The sequence below is a fragment of the Anoplolepis gracilipes genome, chromosome 12 (assembly GCF_047496725.1).
Source record: "Anoplolepis gracilipes chromosome 12, ASM4749672v1, whole genome shotgun sequence".
In the NCBI taxonomy this organism is placed as follows: Eukaryota; Metazoa; Arthropoda; class Insecta; order Hymenoptera; family Formicidae; genus Anoplolepis; species Anoplolepis gracilipes.
In genome coordinates this window covers 11,485,359-11,506,038 of record NC_132981.1, presented here as the reverse complement: position 1 = coordinate 11,506,038, position 20,680 = coordinate 11,485,359, and the positions used below count along the sequence as shown (strand labels likewise).

At 34.3% G+C, this 20,680-nt stretch overlaps 1 protein-coding gene across 9 annotated transcripts; it reads right to left on the bottom strand.

Moving 5' to 3' along the window:
- Positions 1 to 1,063: 1,063 nt before the first annotated feature.
- Wnk (Wnk kinase) lies at positions 1,064 to 20,330 on the bottom strand. 9 transcript variants are annotated; one of them, XM_072902965.1, is made up of 21 exons: positions 20,134 to 20,306; positions 18,203 to 18,523; positions 17,999 to 18,122; positions 17,550 to 17,692; positions 15,560 to 15,824; positions 14,234 to 14,501; positions 12,980 to 14,142; positions 12,636 to 12,808; positions 12,179 to 12,557; positions 10,001 to 11,922; positions 9,695 to 9,923; positions 9,378 to 9,575; positions 8,789 to 8,863; positions 5,400 to 7,774; positions 4,680 to 5,310; positions 4,235 to 4,597; positions 3,637 to 3,838; positions 3,454 to 3,542; positions 3,258 to 3,322; positions 2,937 to 3,103; positions 1,064 to 2,683 (listed from the first exon to the last, which is right to left on the bottom strand). In XM_072902965.1, the coding sequence occupies exons 2-21, from the start codon at positions 18,214 to 18,216 to the stop codon at positions 2,010 to 2,012; spliced, it is 9,519 nt and encodes a 3,172-aa protein (XP_072759066.1). In that variant the 5' UTR covers positions 18,217 to 18,523; positions 20,134 to 20,306; the 3' UTR covers positions 1,064 to 2,009. The 9 variants fall into 9 exon arrangements, with proteins under 9 accessions (XP_072759066.1, XP_072759063.1, XP_072759058.1 ...); XM_072902962.1 differs by lacking the exon at positions 20,134 to 20,306 and adding an exon at positions 20,313 to 20,330 and having other exon boundaries at positions 17,999 to 18,523; XM_072902957.1 differs by having other exon boundaries at positions 17,999 to 18,523.
- Between the last annotated feature and the right edge of the window lie 350 nt (positions 20,331 to 20,680).

Below are 20,680 nucleotides of genomic sequence, written 5' to 3'. Positions count from 1 at the left end.
TTTCTTATAGATGGCAACAAGATTTGACATGATAAGTAGTCATTATTAAATTACACGACTGAGATTTGTTAGACGTAATGCAACATTGATATTCAAAAGAAGATGTGTATATATGTACGTATGTATGTATAGGCGTTTAAGCCATAAAATGAGTTAGCGAGGAAATCTCGCAGTGACTAAGGATCCTGTTGAAACTATATCTATTAAACTTATATACTATACATAATAATGACAGACGAGTACCTATTTGTCATCTTCTCTGATCATTGCATAAGAAAATAATCAAGTCTCAAGTCAGTGTAATATAATAAACTATTGTAATTCCTATAAAAGAACAGACTTTAATACAACATTGTTTCAAAAAGAAGCCTTAATACACTTAGAGAAAATTTAATCTCTGCGCATAATTACCAAGTTTTCTTATAATAGCCGTGAGTTGTGTATTGGAATAATTTAACGAAGCATTTCTCTCTCTGAATAATGGTTGCAGCAACATTGATGAACCAATTATATGTAATCATATGTAAACAGTTTAAAAAAGTCTGTAAACAATTAAAAAAAACGGAGATGATTATGAATTGCGCTGTTAATTATGTATTCAGTTAAAATTTTAATATTTTACTGCCAAGAACGGCATGTCATCATCGAGATTATCGAGAACTAAAAAATAGGAAGTTTTAATACATTGCTTTCTAATATGTTGACAGTAATGTATTATTCAGATCGATTAGAAAGGGTAATGCTCGAATTGTGTCAACATTCGTCAACCAAATGTCTATACCAAAATGGCATTGGAAATTTCGCAAAATTATACTATATTTGTATAAAAAAAAAAAAAGAAAAAATGTAGTTAAAATGGCTACTACCAATTTTAAAAGAAGACATATCAATAGTAAACTATATATATATATATATATAGTGTGTATGAATATATATATATATATATATATATATATATATATATATATATATATATATATATATATAAATACATACATATATATACACATATATATATATATATGTGTGTATATGAATATATGTAAATGGGTTTGCTAACTAGTAACACATGACTTTTCTTCTTTAATTGAAATAGGCAAAATCGCTAGAAATACATTAAAGCATAACAGTGACTATATTACTCATATTTCTCTCTCTGTCTCTAATTCTGATACATACATATTTGCACAATCGTATGCATACATACAAAGACACATTCGCACTATACATTCATCATCACATATACGTACATACGTTCGTTCTCTTTTTCTCTTCCCGTCCTGTTCATTCTCTACCTTTCCGTCCACTTTTACTATTTGTCTCTGTATATTCAGCTTACTCATTCAATCTCTATCCGTTTTCTGGACACATTCAAGCATACAATAACAGTTATACATATATATCGCGAGCAGAATGGCCGTGTGCCATTTCGATCGTAAGACTAGCGGAGGCCTGTACTAATGAGCTGTGCTACTAAAGGAATCGAGCGATAGAATCCCTTAGAGGTCTCAGCAAAGGAAGATGTTACTTTTTTTTTTCCTTAACGCATCTCGAAGCACAGTACATGTAGAGGCCTCTATCTCAAATTCCTGCGTTACAATTGGAAAATTTTAAATATCCCTTCTTCGTCGCAATTTTCCCGCGTAATTTCTGCTTGATTTCCGCTGCGAGGCACATATTAAAGTAATATCATGCACACGCTCAGATACATAGCGAGAATATTTGATATTTGTTTAATATATGCAAGGACGTCGTACACATCGAAAAACATATATATTTCCACTCACGCTTTTTTTTTTTTTTTTTTTTTTTAATCCATCTTTACACTTTTATATAGTAATGTCTAGCAACGCGAGGCGCGCGCATTTCACAGCAAATTATATATTTGAGTTACATTCGCGATGATAAAATACGAAACCTCGCACTATAGACGATATCGAACGCATTAAACTAAGAATGAGCACAGATCGACCGGAAAAAATATAGAAGCGTATGAGCAGAGTATCGTATTATTGATCCAAGGGAGGAACCGTCGAATTTTCGGCGGCGATCGAATAATGCGGCTCCGCCGTCGGAGGCGTATCATTATCACGCGAAGAACTTGCTATGTGAGACGCAGCGGGGGTTGCCGGTTGAGATGGAGTCGTCCCGGCAGGTGGTGCGTATATCAGCCGATATCCAGCTGGCAAGAAGAAACCGCCGTGAGGTGTACAGCTGAAGGCTTGGAAATTCGCTAACGGCTGCTGGCCTTCGTGATATTGAATATAGGTCGCGCCCGTCGAATTAGATATCGACAAGGGCGTGGGTCCAGTTGTCGATGGAATATTCACTCCCTCTGACAGTATAGGAGCGAATTGATATTGCGTCGGATTGCCAACGACAGTTGTCGTGCTATGTATCGAATCGATTCCTTCGGATAAATCATTTGAACAGTTATTACTCTGCTGGGAGACTACACTTTGCATATTTTCGGAAGGCACTACTGGAATTGGGATAACATAAGCATGCGGTATTCCAGCCGATGCCTGCTGTTGCGGTTGAAGCTGCAATGGAGTCTGCTTCAATTTTTGCATGGCTAACCGTAGAGTCTCATCTGTATCCGGATAGTTCGGACCTTTCTGCAATGGAGTTTGCGGTGCTGTGCTAAACATGAAATAGTCTTCTGTCCCTGGAATTCTAGATCCTGTCGAACGATAAAATGTAATATTTTACTCTTACTATATATACATTTTATATATATATATATATATCCTATATACATATAATTCTCTCTCTCTCTCTCTCACATATACACACACACACACACACACACACACACACACACACACACACACACACACACATATATTGTATGTATATATACAATATATATATATATATATATATATATATATATATATATATAATTTAATATAAAATTAAAATCAATATTATACCAGAAATATTCGTCGCAACGGTGTGATAAAGTAATGGGTGATGTTGATGTTGATGGAGCGCACTTGCTTGTTGCTGCTGCTGAATAAGCAATTGTAGCTGATGCTGTTGGAAACGTTCCAACTCTTCCCTATGTCTTCTCTGCAATGTTTCCAATTCCAGAGTTTGCCTAACAACAAAAATATTTTACATTGTGAAAGATGGACAACTTATAAGTAAATCTGTACGCTGTAATTTTTCAGATGTAATATTTGATTAGTACACTATACTACACTATCTTATATACTTCTTTAAACATTTTTCAAAGTTTAAATTAATTTTACCTTTTTATAAGCAGTTGATATTCTTCACTTGGTGTAAGAAGCACAAATCTTTCTTCTTTTTCAGGCTATAAAATCAGATAATTGGTTAATATTTGTAGTGAAATTATTAGTCAAGAGAGAGACTACTCTACTAACTTTCATAATATAAAATATATCCTGATTTGTCACAATAATAGTAAAGTTATGTGAAACTTACTTCAATACTTAAAACATTAGTACCATGAACTGCTTGGACAGTTGGTGGAACAGAATTCTCTCGGCTATGAGGTACTTGCACAGGTACACCTGAAATTAGTAATAATAAATACATATAATACAGTACATGTTTTAATATAATGAATTTAATTATAGTTTTTATTTATGAGTATTTTTTTTTTACCATGGAGATCATCTGTCTGATAAGAAGAAACAGTTTGTCGTTCTGAAGTTTTTAATTCTTCCATTTGTTGTAATTGAGTTCTCGCAGCGTCAATAACCTGTTGTTGTTGATTAATAATAACATTACTATGAGCAGGCGGACCTGCAACTTTGGAAACCACGAACCTTGATACTTTTCGGATAGGTTGAGCAGGATTTGCCTTCTGCAAAATTTACATTCTAACATTAAAAGAAAATATGTAAAAAATAAACATGTGTATATATATATGTAATTTTTCGTAATAATATCATAACTTTATTACATTTCAAAAAACAAAAGTTGTGACGACAATTTTGTCCAAATATTGATTAAGCAATTGTACATACATTGAATAAAAATCATAAGTGAAAAAAATAACTTCTTTTCTATAATTATTTTAAAAGAAAAAAAAATTTAATATAATAATAAATCCGAGAGAGATTATCTTATTTATGTATGAAAATATTATCAATATGTATGTACAACACATTCTTCTTTCATATTATATATAAATAATATTTAACAAAAAAAACGAAAAGAATAAATTATAAGAAAAAATTATAAAATAATGGAAATTAACCTCGTTAGTACTGTCTTGGAGTTCTGTTTGAATTGGAGTATTGGTACCAGATCGTGGTGTTACAACATTAGACGTGACAGTGGCCATAGGTATGCAAGTCGATACTGGCAGAGCAGTCGTTAATAAATTTTGCGCAAGTTGTTGCTGCGTTTGTATAGGTATAGGCGGTGTTAACGGCTGTGTCGGAGCTGCCGCGAAAATCGAGCCTCTATGATGAATCTTTGCCAATTCCTGTTCTAATTCTTGCAAACGGGATCCCGGTCTTTGAGCTCGTACCTTTATATTTTCTTTACTTGGGCTCATAGTTTCGGGTGCTGTGGGAGCTACTCCCGGTGTTGGACTATCGAGAGAACATTCCACATTCTAGAAACAAATTTTATGTAAAACCTTTTCAAAGATAGCAAGATTTGTACATTGTGCATATAATATTCTGTAAAATACTCACAGTTTGAGAAAATGTGCTAGAACTTTCTTGGATTATAGCAGAGCCTTCAGTGGTAGCATCACTGACTTGTGTGTCAGTGAGAATAGTAGAGGAATGTATCGTTGTCTGAGGAGATAACGGGCATGCATTCGTCGACGAAACGGGCATACCGATATTAAACAGTTTTTGCTGCAAAGAATGCATGTACGTATCGTGTCCTCCAACTATTTGATGATTATGAGGCGTAGCAGGATAACTTATAGGTGGTGTACCGACGTTTAACGCTTCCGATGGCTGACTAGTTAATTGTACGAGTTTCTGATGCAAGTCGGCTATGGTTTGCGGCCCTGTACTGCTTCCGATGCTTCCGACACTGCTTATATCTGACACTTTGTCTAACGAATTCTGTTGACTAAGTTTGCGATGCTGCTGCTGCTGCTGCTGCTGCTGCTGCTGCTGCTGCTGCTGCTGCTGCTGTTGTTGTTGTTGTTGTTGTTGTAATTGCTGCTGATGTGATTGTTGCGACAATTGTTGTTGTAGAATCGATGTAGAATCAATAGATTCAACAAAAGTATGCTCGGGCGTCACATCATGACTCGAATTCTCATTCTCAGATGTAAGCAATTGGCAATCAGAACTAGTACGACGTATGCTGAAATAATAAATTAAAATTTAATAAGGAAACATATTCGTTTTTCTATCTTTGTCTATCAAAATTAATGATAATAAGAAATTACACACCAATTTGATGATTCCAAATTTTCAGTTTCCAAAAATTTTGCCGGTTGCTGGTCCGGAAGCTTTAAATGTAAGTGCGATTGATCTAATACAATGGAAGATTCGCTATGCTGATCTTGCATAGCTTGCTGTTGCACTTGGGATTGCATCGGAATTTGTTGCAAATGTAATTGATTTTGAAACGGTTGATTCGACTGTATATGTCGCAATATCGGCTGCTGCTGTTGCTGCTGTGGAGGATTAGATTGATTAGTCGAAATAAACCATTTTCCTTGAACAGTCGGTTGTCCTGTTACAAGATTTGATTGCATCATTTGCGATTGCAAGTCAATCTGTTGCGGGATCGTTAACGGAATCGATTGCAGTTGTTGTGTTTGATTTTGATGAAGCAATTGCTGATTTGGAAACGTTTGTTGAAAGTTTTGCTGTCCCTGATATCCCTGATGCACAATCTGTCCTTGATAATTATGTTGGACAGGTGGTTGAATCTGCAGCTGGCTCGCTTCCGGTTGTATAGGTTGAAAATACTGCTCGGATTGTACAGGTTTATAGTCGACTAATGTGGGGGCAACAACAGCAGGATTAGGCACGGCGGTTGGTTCGTGACTGTTGGTTAAGGGATGAGGAGTGGCAGATTTGGATTTTGGATTCGAGAGTATGTTTGCCAAATTTTGCGCAAGATCTGGAAGAGTCGAGGATACTTCTTTCGTTTTAATCGCAACCTTGGACGTAGAAACATCTGTAACGACTGGATGTACAGGGAGAGGTACCGGCATAGACGGCGGAGGTACAGAGCTCATAGCATTATGTTGCACATTCTGATGAGTGGTTTGAAGCGTTTGTTGAGCAATGTCTACATTAGCGCTTTGTTGCTGTATCGGCATTGTGTTCGACATATCTTGCGGAACAACCTGTACATGTTGCATATGCGTTGCTACAGGCATATTAGCTGCAGTCGCAACAGTTTGTCTCTTTTCTTCAGATATACTGGACGATTCTGAAATTTGAGAGTCCATAGACACATTGGACGCGATAGATATATTCGATACTCTACGATTTCGATCGTCGATATTCGGTTGTATCGACTGCATATGTCCCGATAATATCACATATTGCTGCGTTGGCGGTTGTTGTACTTGCTGCGGGACGAATTGTTGCACTGTTGGAGCACGCTGAGTTTGTTGTATCTGACCCTGATGTTCCGCTTGCATGTGCTGTTGTAGTACGTTCTGTTGTATAGGAATTTGTTGCTGTGGCTGCTGTTGCATCACAACGGCAGGTGACTGTATCATCTGATTCGTATACTGCGCCTGTGTTTGAGCTATTCCGTTCGCATGAAGTGGCTGGAGCTCCTTTTGCGAATTCACCGGTACAAAATGCTGCATGTTAGTTTGAGGTATTTGCTGAGATGTTTGTTGCGAGGTTATTGTAGCTCCTTGTAAAATTATAGTATGCTGTTTCGATTGATTAATAGTTGTGGTTTGTTGCATGTGTCCCGTTACTTGCTGCACAGTTTGTACTTGGATAATACTTTGTTGCAGCCCAATCGGCTGTTGCCCCGGCTGTAAGATTTGTTGAACGCTATCTGTTTGTTCCACGTTTGTAGTATATGGAACAGTTTTATTCTCATTATTGCCAGCTTGTTCAGGCAGATTTATACTTTGAATCTCTGAAACATTCGCTTCTACAATGTGTTCTTCATTTTTTAATAAATTGGGTTCCGCAACTGATGCGATGGATTGGTTTGTCGACTGCAATGTGTGACCTGCGCTTTCATTGACGACAGAAGATTCCTCTTCGGTCGCAATATTCTTTTGTTCAACTACAGGACTAACTAAGAAGCGAGATACTTTACGTGCTGGTGCACTTGGCACCGTCAAGGTTGATATTTCCGCAACTGTGTCAGATGCATTTGTTTCTTTAGTCATTCCGGATTCTTTCATATCCACTATATCTTGTTGTTCTTGAGATTCTTTTGACACTTCATTCACTACGTAACCTGTGCTCATTGCATCCTGCTGCATTTGCATCTGAGTATGTACCGTCGAACTTTGATAAGATTTAAAAGCCGAATTATTAGCATCATTTTGAATATTATGATGAGCTTCTACTATTGTTTCTGCAGACGTTGCAGAAGCGACGGTTTCTTGATTATCTGTCGGATCACTCGGTATATTCGTAGGAGTTAAGGTATCGGTGTTTTGCGTAGATGTGGATGATCTCCTGGAAGCCTCCGCCGACGTATTTTCGGCGCCTGTTTGACTGTCAGGTGTTTGAGCGATTTGTTGCTTCTCCAAAGTAGTATTGGCAATATGAGAAATAATCTGATCGATCGGCAATAGTTTTGTTGGGGTAGAAGTATTTGAAGTTTCGTCTCTCTGAAATGAATAAAATATTCGTTATTATTTCACACACAAAATATTTATTAGTGACTTATTAATAATAAAGTAATAAAAAATACAATGATAAACACCTTTATAAAAAAAATAAAATGTTATAAAGAATAATTGTGCATTACAAATACAAATTCTAAAATTGTGCATTTTATTATTGATAATAATAATCAGTGTACATTAAGAATTTTATATAAATTTGCGTTTTGTAAAAATGTCTCGCAAGGAAAAGTTGTTTTTAAAAAAGAGATTCTATATTTCTTTAATATGCATTAAAATATAAATGTTGATAGTTAGATTTTACTATGTAATTTGTAATGCTAATAAATCTTGAAAGTATACAATACAAAATATATTTATATATGAAAACATGAGTTAAAAAAATTAATATTTTGTTGCAATACATCAAAAATGGTTCTAATAAAAATTGTCCCACATAAAATAATAAATATAATTTTCATAAAACAAAAATATATTGAAATTTTATGTACAAATCAGCACATAATTCAATAAATATAGAATGTACACAAAAGTGGTTTCTAATATGTGTATTTGTACGTACACACGCTCATACATACACACACATACACAATGCTATAAATATAATGACATAAAGTAATCTGCAAAAAAGAGATGTACAAATATTATGAACATAAATCTATAGAGAACATACTTCTAAAAAAGTTCTGAGATTTAAAAAAAATTTCTCTCTATGTATAGAAATCAATCTCTAGAGTCCTTAAAATCATGCAATCAATGTAATTATTTTTTCCCATATATACAAAATGTTTGTTAGAGAAATAGAAATTTTCTTTTAATCTCAAAGCTTTATTAGATTTACACATACATAATGTGAACCTGTACAACAAAACAAAATTATTAATTATATTTAAATTTAGGCAAATGTAACAAAAACGAGTCGCGCAAACGTCCACAATTGTATAATTCTGAAATATATAGGAAAAATGGGACAAGGGACGGTGGGATCGATAAACTCACCGAACGGTGTCTACGGTGGACTTTGTACGACGATCGGTGGCTGCTTTGACGTGTTAGCGAGCCATGTCTCACTTGCTGCGTCCAAAACCATATTACACCAATTATACATGTACACCCTTAATTTTATATTTTATATTTAAAATATACATGTGTTGAACATACAGCCTCTTATTCTATTTGATATATTATCTTGTATCATTGTTTGATTTTGAATGAAAAGATGTAAATTGGTTTATTTGGGGAAAAAAAATAATTGTACTATATACGCAAGCAAATTAGATGTACATTTGTACATGCATTTAAACAGCACAAAAAGATATATATATATATATATCTAGAGGCACTTGTTTAAATGCACATACAGATGTGTCTAATATAATTGACTTATGTATATAATGCAATTTCATATATATATATATATATATATATATATAGAAAAAGAGAGAGACACACACACAGAGACAAAGAGAAATATTAATTACAGAAATCTCCACACAATATGATGCAAATACTTTTTATATCATATATAATGCATCTTATTAACAAAATTAATATTTATTAGTTTAAATAATAGCTAGAAAAATTATACCTTAGCTGTATCGAGACTGTGGTCGCGATCCCGAGGACGTCGACTTGTAACTGGACTTCCACCGGCAGATTGATCAGGTGGACCGTGTGCTACCAAAGGTAGGGCACGTGTAGGATCCAAACGTAATTGTTTCACAATGTCTTCGATCAATTCTACAAATGTCTCACATTGCGATTGTGGCAATAGATTTTCCGCAACCTGATTAAAAAAAGAGAGAAAAAGATATATAAGAGATATATGAGATATGAGAGATATGATGTGTAAAATATATAAAAGAATATAAGATAAATAAAATACCAAAAAATATATGTTCTTACCAAATTATTAGCAATATCCGTAGGTACCATATCGTCTCGATCAAATTTAAAAGTAACAGTTTTTTGTTTACTCGTATCTAATTGGCATTCGACAGTCATCGATTGTCCCTCGCTACTGCTAACAGACAAGACTGTTAATTTAATGCCTGGCTTTTTACGCTTAGTTCCTGAACGTTTCACTCGGTTCCTCTCAGAAGCGGTAACACTTTCAGAATTTTCCGGTGTAACTCTAATAAATAAATAATAGTCGATTAAATTACATACTATTTTTCGTTCTTTGCTCGTTTTTATTTCATTTTGGCTTACCCCTCATTTAATGCTACAAACTGCTGTGCAACACTCGTTGCAACTGGAACAGATGTTGCTGCAATTTGATCTTGTACATTGACTGGTATGTCTGGTGGCAAAGACTGTATTGAATCCATTGTATCTTGTTTTACCAATGAAGACCTGTCGGTGTTGGGACATTGATCCGTACTCGAAAGAAACAGCTGATGCTGCTGCTGCTGCTGCTGCAGATTCGTAGACGATTGTGCAGAGACATTTGCGACATTGGGCGTTATCGAGATAGAGTTGGGCATGACGTTCGTATTTTGCGAATATTGCATTTGTACGAGGATATTTTGCTGAGACTGGGGTTGATGGCCGGTATTGCCAAGTAAAGGGGGCGCACTCTGCATATTGGGAATCGTCGAAGTTGATGTATTCGGCATATGAGTCACAGCTGACGAGCTATTAATGTTTATGCCTGATGGTATAGATGCCTGAACTTGTCCGGCCGATTGCACATATTGCGACTGTGACGATACTGCAGGCACCGCAGCCGCGGGTAAACTCGCGTGAGAATAAATTTGCGTCGCGGTTTGAGTGGACGATAAAATCTCAACGTGGCCAGAAGGATTGGTAGATGTGGTATATGTGTGAAATATTTGTTGCGGCATAGTTTGCTGATACAGAGAGCCTGCTGATACGTATCCTGAAGTGCCGGTAGCATTCTGCTGATAATATTGCTGATTCTGCACGGGCTGTGAACCAACAGAATGTTGATGCAGTTGTTGAACATGCTGGATTTGCGGTTGCGTCGCGTATTGTTGTTGTTGCGCATGTTGCGGTTGAAGTTGCTGGTGCATATGTTGTTGCTGCGGTAACATTTGTATTTGCGATTGCATTTGTTGCTGCATCTGATGAGGGATCTGTTGCGGAACGCCCATTTGATTCAATTGTATATATTGCTGTTGTTGGTGCACATGCTGCTGTTGTTGCTGCTGCTGTATTTGTTGCGGTACCTGAGGAAATTGAGGTTGGCCCTGAACATTTTGCGGAGTCGAGCATTGCGAAGAATTTGCATTCAAATTTTGCGGAACATGCTGAGCATATGGTTGCTGTTGTTGATATTGCTGTTGTATTTGCTGCTGATATTGTATTTGCTGTGCTTGCTGAGGTTGCACAACCGACGTTTGCTGTTGTATTATCGGTTGCTGTTGAACCAATTGTACCTGCTGCGGTTGCAAGTTATGCTGTTGAGCTTGTTGAGCAGCAGTCGATTGTAGTTGCTGCTGTTGAATGGGTATTTGAGTTTGTTGTAATTGCATTGGCACTTGATTTTGCATTTGCATACCAATATTAGATTGAATCTGTTGCTGCTGCTGTTGTTGCTGCAATTGCATTTGTTGGAGCAATAATTGTTGCTGTAATAAATTTTCAGAGTTTGCAGCAGCATTAGTTGCGATATCTGTGGCTGTGGCGGCTGCGGCCGCAGCCACAGCTGTAGCGGTTTCTCTATCCAGACGTTCCTTCTCCTCTTTAGCTTTACGTTCTTCTCTTTCTCTCAACAGAGTTGTAATCTGTGACTTTAACATCTTGGCTACCGCTTTAGCATCTTCTTCCAATATGAGACTGGATTTTGCCATTTCTGATGCTACCTCCTCGGCATTATCAGTCTGTATATCAAAGTCAAATTGTATCGCCTCGTTCTCTTTGTGCTTGTTACTACGTTTCTTAGGATCCAGCACGCGCAATCTAAATTCAACACGCGACAATTCAGTATCCGCGACCGCTGAATCTCGCGATACCATTTCCAATTTCAATCCGACATCATCGGCAAAAAATTCGTGATTGAGTAAATCCTTAACGAGCGGTCGTTCCTCCTTCTTCAGACGTATACACATTTCTATAATATCACGTACTTCTGGGTTTTCAACTTTATCATAACTCTGTGGTTTCACTCCCTATAATAAAAGTAAAAATCGTTTGTTGCAACATAAATAAAAATTGTTATTCTATTGTGCAAAAAAAAAAAAAAAAAAAAAAAATATGTTTTATTAATTTCTTGCTGTGCACTAGATTATATTTAAGATTTAAAAACAAACTTTTTATCTTTCCTACACACACATTCAAGTATTACTCAAATTACTGAAATTATCTTGAAACTGCCACGATCAATTAACACACTAAAAAGTAACAAACATATACAGATATACTTACCGATACTACGCGTTTATATATTTGTGCTGGTCCTGTACATTCAGAATATGGATATTCACTAGTAGCCATTTCAAGCATACACATTCCAAAGGCGTAAACATCAACCGACTCGTCGTAATGTTCCTCATACATTTCGGGTGCCATAAATTCCGGCGTACCGATAACGCTTTTCGCAAAACTACGATTCTTCAATGTCGCGAGACCCAAATCACCAATTTTTACACTTCCCGTCGTACCGGTAATAAAAATATTATCGCACTTTAAATCACGATGAATAATGGGCGGTGATCTAGAATGAAGAAAGCTCAGACCCTTTAAAATTTGCCGACACCAGGATTTTACTACTTTGGGATTGATTTTTTTAAACCTCCTCAAATACCTGTTACAACATACAAAGTCAGTTTTAAAACGTGTCTTATAAATAGCACTTTATAGATGAATGCTAAAAAATACTTACGTTTTCAATGTTCCTGATGTCATAAGTTCAGTGACTAGTACAATATATTTTCTACGAGTAAGTGTAACTTCCCAATAGTCATAAAATCTTACGATGTTTGGATGTTGTAATCCCTTTAGCATTTCAGCTTCTTCTCTAAATCGCAATCTCTCCGTTTTATTCAATTTTTTTTCCTATAAAAAAAATAGAAAATATTCTCTTTCAAATTATATGCAATATATAACTTTTATATTATAAATAACGTATATATTTAATTTTTAAAATTAATAGCAAGTCGAGTAAAATAACGTTGTATATAGTTATATAGTTATTTATCTCTATGTAATTCATATTATTGTACCAACCTGCAATTCACACCAAGCTACAGCTACGCCTGTTTGAGTATCTAATCCACGATAAACAGTCTTGAAACTACCACGACCGATTTCCTCCTCAAATTTCAAGAATCTTCCATCGGGCGAAATACCTACAGCCTTCTCCTCGTCATCATCGTCTTCCACAGTTTGCACTTTAACTTTCATTAATAAATTTTGCACCTCTTCCATCGCCATTGTCTTTTGTGACAATTTTTCATCTGCTTTAAAGTTTTCATCCAGCAATGGACCGATAAAACCTTCCACCGTTTCCTCTTGCGTAACTATGTCTTTCTCAGGATGCTGCCTCACCTTTGCTTTTTCATCTTGCAAATCTTTATTTTGCGTCTCTTCTATCTCAGTTTCTAAGGGCGGAACTTTGCCCAATTTACTTAATGATTCGTGAAGCGCCTGTGCTGCTACTATATCACTGATACTGGTACCGTCGTCATCATATATCGTCACTCGTTCCTCCTCTTCTACTTTCTCTACATCTGACGTCTTGTTATCCGCTTCCGTTGTTTCTTCCAATACCTTTGATGTCACAAATCTCGAACTCTTAATTACTTCTTCACTTAAAATCGCATTATCCTCCATTTCTTTCTTATCACTATTTACAGTCTTCTTCGAAGCATCTGTGATTTCTTTATCTGTGCCATCATCGCCACTATCCGTATATTCAATGGATTTTCTACTTTTCGTTTGTTTATCCTTACTATTACTATCCGTGGAATTCATCTCTGTGTCCATTGATATCGTAGTATCATCTAATTCCTTTTCTATGTTAACCGCTTCGATATCTTTACTAGTATGATGCTCAATCATTTTCTCCCTAGAATTTGTATTCTTATGCTTCAAAACCTTTTGATCGCTGATATTAATAAATTTAGCATTATTGGTGGAGCTTGACAACTTTTGCTTATCAATTGTAATACTTTCCTGATTAATTTCATGTGATTTAGATACCATAGATGATTTTATTGGTGTAATATCTTGTTCAAACTCGTTTAAAATGTGTTGCACATCTACAGCATTTTCTGATACATTGTTACATTCTGTGAGAATATTATTATGTTTCACGTTTGTTTCTTCATTTTTGTTAATATTTTCCACCTTCACTTTATTAATTGGCGTCGAAGGTGTAGAACTAGACCCTATATATATAACATTGTAACAAATTATCTCTTATGTTCTTACATGTAATTTTATTTTATGTGAATTTTAAACTTATAAAAATCTTTTTACCTTGTGCCGCATTTTCGATTGCTGCGATTGCTTCTTCAGCATCACTAAAACTACGATCATTTTCATGATCTAAGGATAATGAATTCACACTTTGGGCAGATGATCTATCGGATAGATGCAGAACAGATAGTACTTTCTTTTTGGAAGATGGCGAATTAGTCGCAATACCGTTACTAGTTATGGATAAAGAATCAGCATTCTGTTCATGTCTCTGTGTTCGTATTTGCTTTTTGGAGATGCTAGCGGAACGATTTACATTTGATAATACCTAGATAAAACAAAATGATATTGCATGATAATAACATTATAAATCATATGATATAGCAGTTTAAAAATTTATGCGACATACATTATTAACACTTACGGTACACACCTTACATTCCACAACACACGATACACAGGGAGTCGTTTGTGACCCCGATCGGTTTTTTTGCTATAACTTTATTTAGAATTAATTTTTTTGACATTAATCATACATGAATCGAAAGTTTAGACTTTAATGAGTGTGCTCATGAAAAGTTCATTGGTGTGGGAGTTATAGTTTTCATGTGAGAAAGCCTAAAAACATTCAGAATAACGTAGAAAAAAATGTCATTTTTCACATTAAGGGTTTTATATCCTATATAGAGTATTGTAACACGAAAAAATTGGATACAATCTCTTAAAGTAGAAGTTTTATACTACATGAAAAAAATTATTATAACTTCGTGCATTGCAAAAAGTTGAATCATTCAGAAGAATCAAAGTGACATATTTTTGTTATTTTCTTGCGAATTACTTGGTTTTGCATGTTTTGAAGCAAATAAATGAACAATAATTTCAGATAACTAAAATTTTTCTTTTTATTATAAAATGTATACATTTTTATATAAAAAAAAAAAAAAAAAAAAAAAAAAAATTGGAAAAACTTTTTATAAACTTAAAAAGAAAAAATTTCAAATTTTTAGGGAAAACTTTAAAAACTCAAATTTTATACGAAAGCTTTAAAAAAATCTAATATAAACATTTAGAAAAAAACTTAAAACAATCCGTAAACTACTTATATTTCGAAACAGTTAGTACACAACACACGTTTAAATACGTTTTACTCGGTAGCTAGTGGCAGACTAACTATGGGACCTGCAGACTCTAATAGGCACGTCACTTAAGAATATTTCTGCTAGGTAGCGCAAAGTCTAAACTCATTTTTTTTTAAATGTACAGCATTAAAAAGAAAAAAAGGGGTCGAAATTGACCCCTGTGTACCGTAAGTGTTAATTGTGTTTACATTGCATATATTTACCAACATGTTTGTGTCAACTAGCTAATATAATATAACCAACTAACCTTCCTATCACCAGTAATGTTGGCACTAGGACCTGCCTGCGTGACAATAGATAGTTTTCTTTGGCGTCTGTTATTATGTGCGTGACTGTGAATCTTTTGAGTTGTGACAACTGTGCAAGTGCCTCCAGTTTCCTGAGAGGCTAAGTGGCCCACTGCCAAACTGATGCCACTTTGACTGCCACTACCTCCACCGGCCACCAACTTAGGACATAAACTAGACAAACCACCGCCAGTTCCGCCTGAACGTTGCCTATTTGTCTCATACCTGAAATTTTAGATATAAAATTTCTCATTTTACATTAATGTGATACAAGAGTATATGCTATTTTATACAAATCAGATAATACTAATTTTAATCAAATTCTTTATTTTTATTTTTTACTTCAATCTTGTAAAAGAACGAAATATTAATACAATTAAATATATATTTAAATTAAATATATCAAAATTTTAATTTTTAAATTTTTATTACATTAACATTCCAGTGAAAATAATTTTTTTTAACAAATAAGAAAAAATTTTTATAAAATTTAATAAAAAAAAATATAATATTTGTACATACATGTACAAACAAGATGTAGGATATAATTAAAGAGTCAATAAGTCATACACAAAGTTTTTTAAAGAAGCACCCTACATCTTTAACTTTTACATCTAAAATCTATTTTTTTGTTCTAAAAATTATATGAAAACTTGTAAGAATAAACAGTTACAGAATATGAAAGAATATAACGTATCTATTATTTTAAAGTCTGCTATATGTATATTATATATATATATATATATATATGTATATACACATAAATGCACATATCTACATAACACTAATTTCTACTCTAGTATTAAAGTTATTTGCAAAAGCATTTTTTTATACAAACAATAGATATTAGTGCATAACAAGCTTATTGTGTGTAATTATAATTAGTTTATACATCCTCGATTATCTGAATAGTTAGAATTAATCTACTCGTACAGAATAATATATATATATATATATATATATATATATATATATATAAACAACTGTTTAATACATGTTTAATTTTGCACGATATTGTCGGTATCTGAGCTTGTCTTATCACTATTTTTACTTGCTCTCGTCTTTTATATTCAAAAAGTAACAAGGAAATTTCTTTGTAAATATATCTCAAGTCATTCCCAATATATATATAATGCAAAAATTTCGTCTCCCTTTCTCTCTCTGTTAAAATTTTATTGCATTTCTAGTAGCTTTGAAAAACAATTTAGATATAAAGAATGTACGATTATATTTTGTAGGAAGCAATTTACAATGCTTAAAAATGGAAAATGAAAGTTTCATGATATATTTCTCATCTCTAAGCTAATGCTTTGAAAAATTCTAAAAAGAGAGAGAGAGAGAGAGAGAGAGGAGGGTATACAATTTAGCTCACTTTTCTAAATATTTGACCTTAAAATTTATTATTTTGATCTTTTTAAAAGTGCGTTCTCACTTTCAAGGACAAAACTATCAAGTTAAGACTACTAGGCCTAAATTCAAGAACTCCAAAAGAAAAAATGTTGCGAAGATGAATTCAAGAATTTAAGAAATGATTGAAAAAATTCCATCCCGAAAAGCACGTTTTGACAATTTATTAACACAATATTGAAAATTTCTGCATTATTTATATAAAACAGCCTGACATTATACATATCGCTATTAAATATTTATTGAAAATTATTGCTTTAGAAGCAAGTCAATCCGAATTTTATAATTACATCAAGATTTTTATTTCAATCATTTTCTAGATTATCGAGAATCTATTGTATTAACAAAATCATAAATTAATAATAGATGCATAAATTAATAATGGATTTTATATACAAAGCAAAACATTCCAAGATATCAAAGCAAAACTTGTCATAAAAAAAAGAAAATGATAAATAATAATAAAAAATATTTTAAATTAATAATAGAGTGTAACAAATGACAATGTAAGAAGCATGATTTTTGATACAGACATCATTATACCTGTCCTGCCTGCTGTGGCCAGATGGGAGAAATCCACGCACTGTGTTGCCTATAGCTGCTCTCTTTTTAATCTCCCTATCTTTTTCTCTGTGCCCCCCAGATCCAGTGCTCACCTGATGATCCTGACGAGTATTCTTGTCACTCTGCAATAATGTAAGGAAAATAAAAAGAAATAATTATGACACACACATTGGAACAAATATTAAATGTATTTCTAATATTTTAATGCTGTAAATGTTAAAAAATTCTTTTTTTTTTTTTTTGAATGATATAAAAATCTACTTTAAACGTACAGTAAGACTAATCATAATAGCATAACATATATTCAATATATATTTAAAATTAATATTCATAATTTCTCAAAATGTAAAGCTAGGAAAAAGAATACTATATATATATATAAAATACAAAAGGTATCATAAAAATATATAATCATCTTAAAACTTCACCTTTAAACCAAGAAGTTTTATGTTGAAATTAGAATTTGTGCTTGTTGGAACAGGACTTAAATCACACCGAAGCCGCCTGTGGGATTTTTCAACTATTGGTGGGTCTTCTTCTGTTTCCAAATGACTTCCAATCGAGAAAGCATGTGAGTGTGTTAATACAATATCGTCTGTATTATGTTTATGATTGCTGTTCACTGAACTCACTGTCTTGCTGTCATTGTAGCATCTCGGCATTGCACATAACCAACTTTATTTAAAATTTTACTTCACAAAATTGCTTCACCTATTTGTTGCGCTTCTTCTTCAATTTGTTCCAATGTAAAGTTAATAAGAGTCACATATCATTTTCTTCTCGAGATAATAAAATTAAAACTTTTCTGATCGAAATTACTTTCTAATGAGCAGTCTTTGTTATCAAATTTAAAATATCCATATCCATAATAATTTGGGCTCAGACTGTATATCTCGCCATATTAACTGCTAAACCGGCAAACAAATTTCTAATGCCCGAAGAGCTAAAAGAATCTGTAATCAGAATACAATTTTATCTATATTAATGCGTGAAAGAATTACAAACTAAATTAATATTTTTACTTGAAATATTTTCTCTTAATACCACACATACTTGTAAAAATAATCTTTTATTCTTTTTAAATGAGAGACACATATTTGAATTATTTTATTAGAGAGAATACTTTGAAATAAAATAAAAGTTAATTAGAAGAAAAAAAGGGAGATATATAGTATTACTTAAATTTTTTCTACAAATATTAGAAACATCTGTTGTGTAAAACTAAAGAAAATTTATGTGGCATTTTGATACATTTCTCAATTAAATAATAATTTATATTATAATCATAAAAATATTGAGTACAAATAATATTTAATCTCATGCATCGACAAATCCCACGATCTTAATTGTAAAGCTGCATTTAAGCTTTGCATGCACCTATAAAATATATCGTATTAAAATATTTAGAAGTTGTAATTTATATGGAAATAATTGTATAAAAAGAAAAACATTCCATCTTATAATATATATAAATGTTAATCGCGAGCTAAAAATTGTTGGAATAAAATCAAGAGTGACGGATCATATGTACCTACGATGGATGCATGAATCCTAAACAGGACATTAGCTATAAATCGATTTGTTTTCAAACTATCAACGCGTTAATCAAGTCAGGAAATAGTCAGGACATACAAATATCTCGGTTATGAAGAATATACGTGTGTGAGCGTACAAGAACACGACCAAGACATTAATACTGTTAAAGCCGCAGAATTGTTGTCAAGCATCGTCGTAGGATACGCCACTTGTGAGAAACGTGACAATTTATAGAGAGCCTCGACGGAACACACTTGTATGCCTACAAGTATATCTCACCCATACGTCACATACACGTATTTCACAGACATTGGTTTAAAGGGTGCGTACCGCTGTGACACGGGCAAGAAGCCGCGCGTACACGACGTATTGTGTCGGGAAATTTCATATGTATGCGCACGCACACACACACACACACACATATATATATATATATATAAATGTATATATATATATATATATATACACACATACACGCACACCATGGCGCACGCAGAGAGATGTTACAAATCGAATGCGCACACACACGCGCGCACACACACACACACACAACGCGGCGCGCACGTAAGCACGTAAGCGAGAGCGAGGAAGGAGCGAGAGAGATAGATAACGTGACATCTATCCCAAAAATATCGCTTGTCGAGGAAGGTTTGGCGAGCGCGACTTTTGCGTTGAAAGGACGAGGACGAGGACGAGGACGAGGAAGCGGACGAGGGACGTGAAGGAGGATGCGCGAGCGCGACATTCCGTCGAAAAACGTCACGCGGTGGACCGTTATTTTTGACTGATAAATGATCTCGCGTGATCCGCGCGACGTACATGTGTCGTGCGAAGAGCATGAGAGAGATGCATGAACCACCAACAGTACCTACATACTTCGGGCTTTCGTACGAGGGAGAACGAAGTCGTGGGTCGTCCGTTCGTCCGCTCTCCCGTATTCTCGTTATCACCGACCCGGTCATACTAATCTCGCGTAGCATCGACAAAAACGGCACTCGGCCCTTTCAGCCAGCCGGTATGTACTCACATTCGGTATCGCAGAAAATTCGCCCCGACTACACCCAAATAACTACCATTTTTTTTCACTGAACGCTACGCACTCTCACGGTGCTATGCGCAACGCGTGTATATATACATCATACATACATGAGAGATATACATATACATTATCGCGACGTAATACGTATGCGTTACATATGTACATACCTCGGCGAATACTGACCGACGACCGACGACATATCTCATAAAGCCTCGTGCGCACGTGGTGCGTCTACACTTTTGTCCATGGATAACGAATCACTGAAGTGGGATGCAGTGCGATCAAGCCATAGGCCATAGTCACACATGGGATACACGAGATATCTATATATACATATATATATATTAGAGACTTCGTAAAGGAGTTAACCGTAGTACATAATGTAAAAATAAAAAAAAAAAAAAGAAAATGAGATAGGAGTTTTCCGACAAGAAAATACATGTAAACATAGACACAATAATTGGCTATTGAATAAAGAATTTTTCAAATACCAATCATTTTTCATTTTTCTACTTCTCTTTTTTTCTTTTTTTTT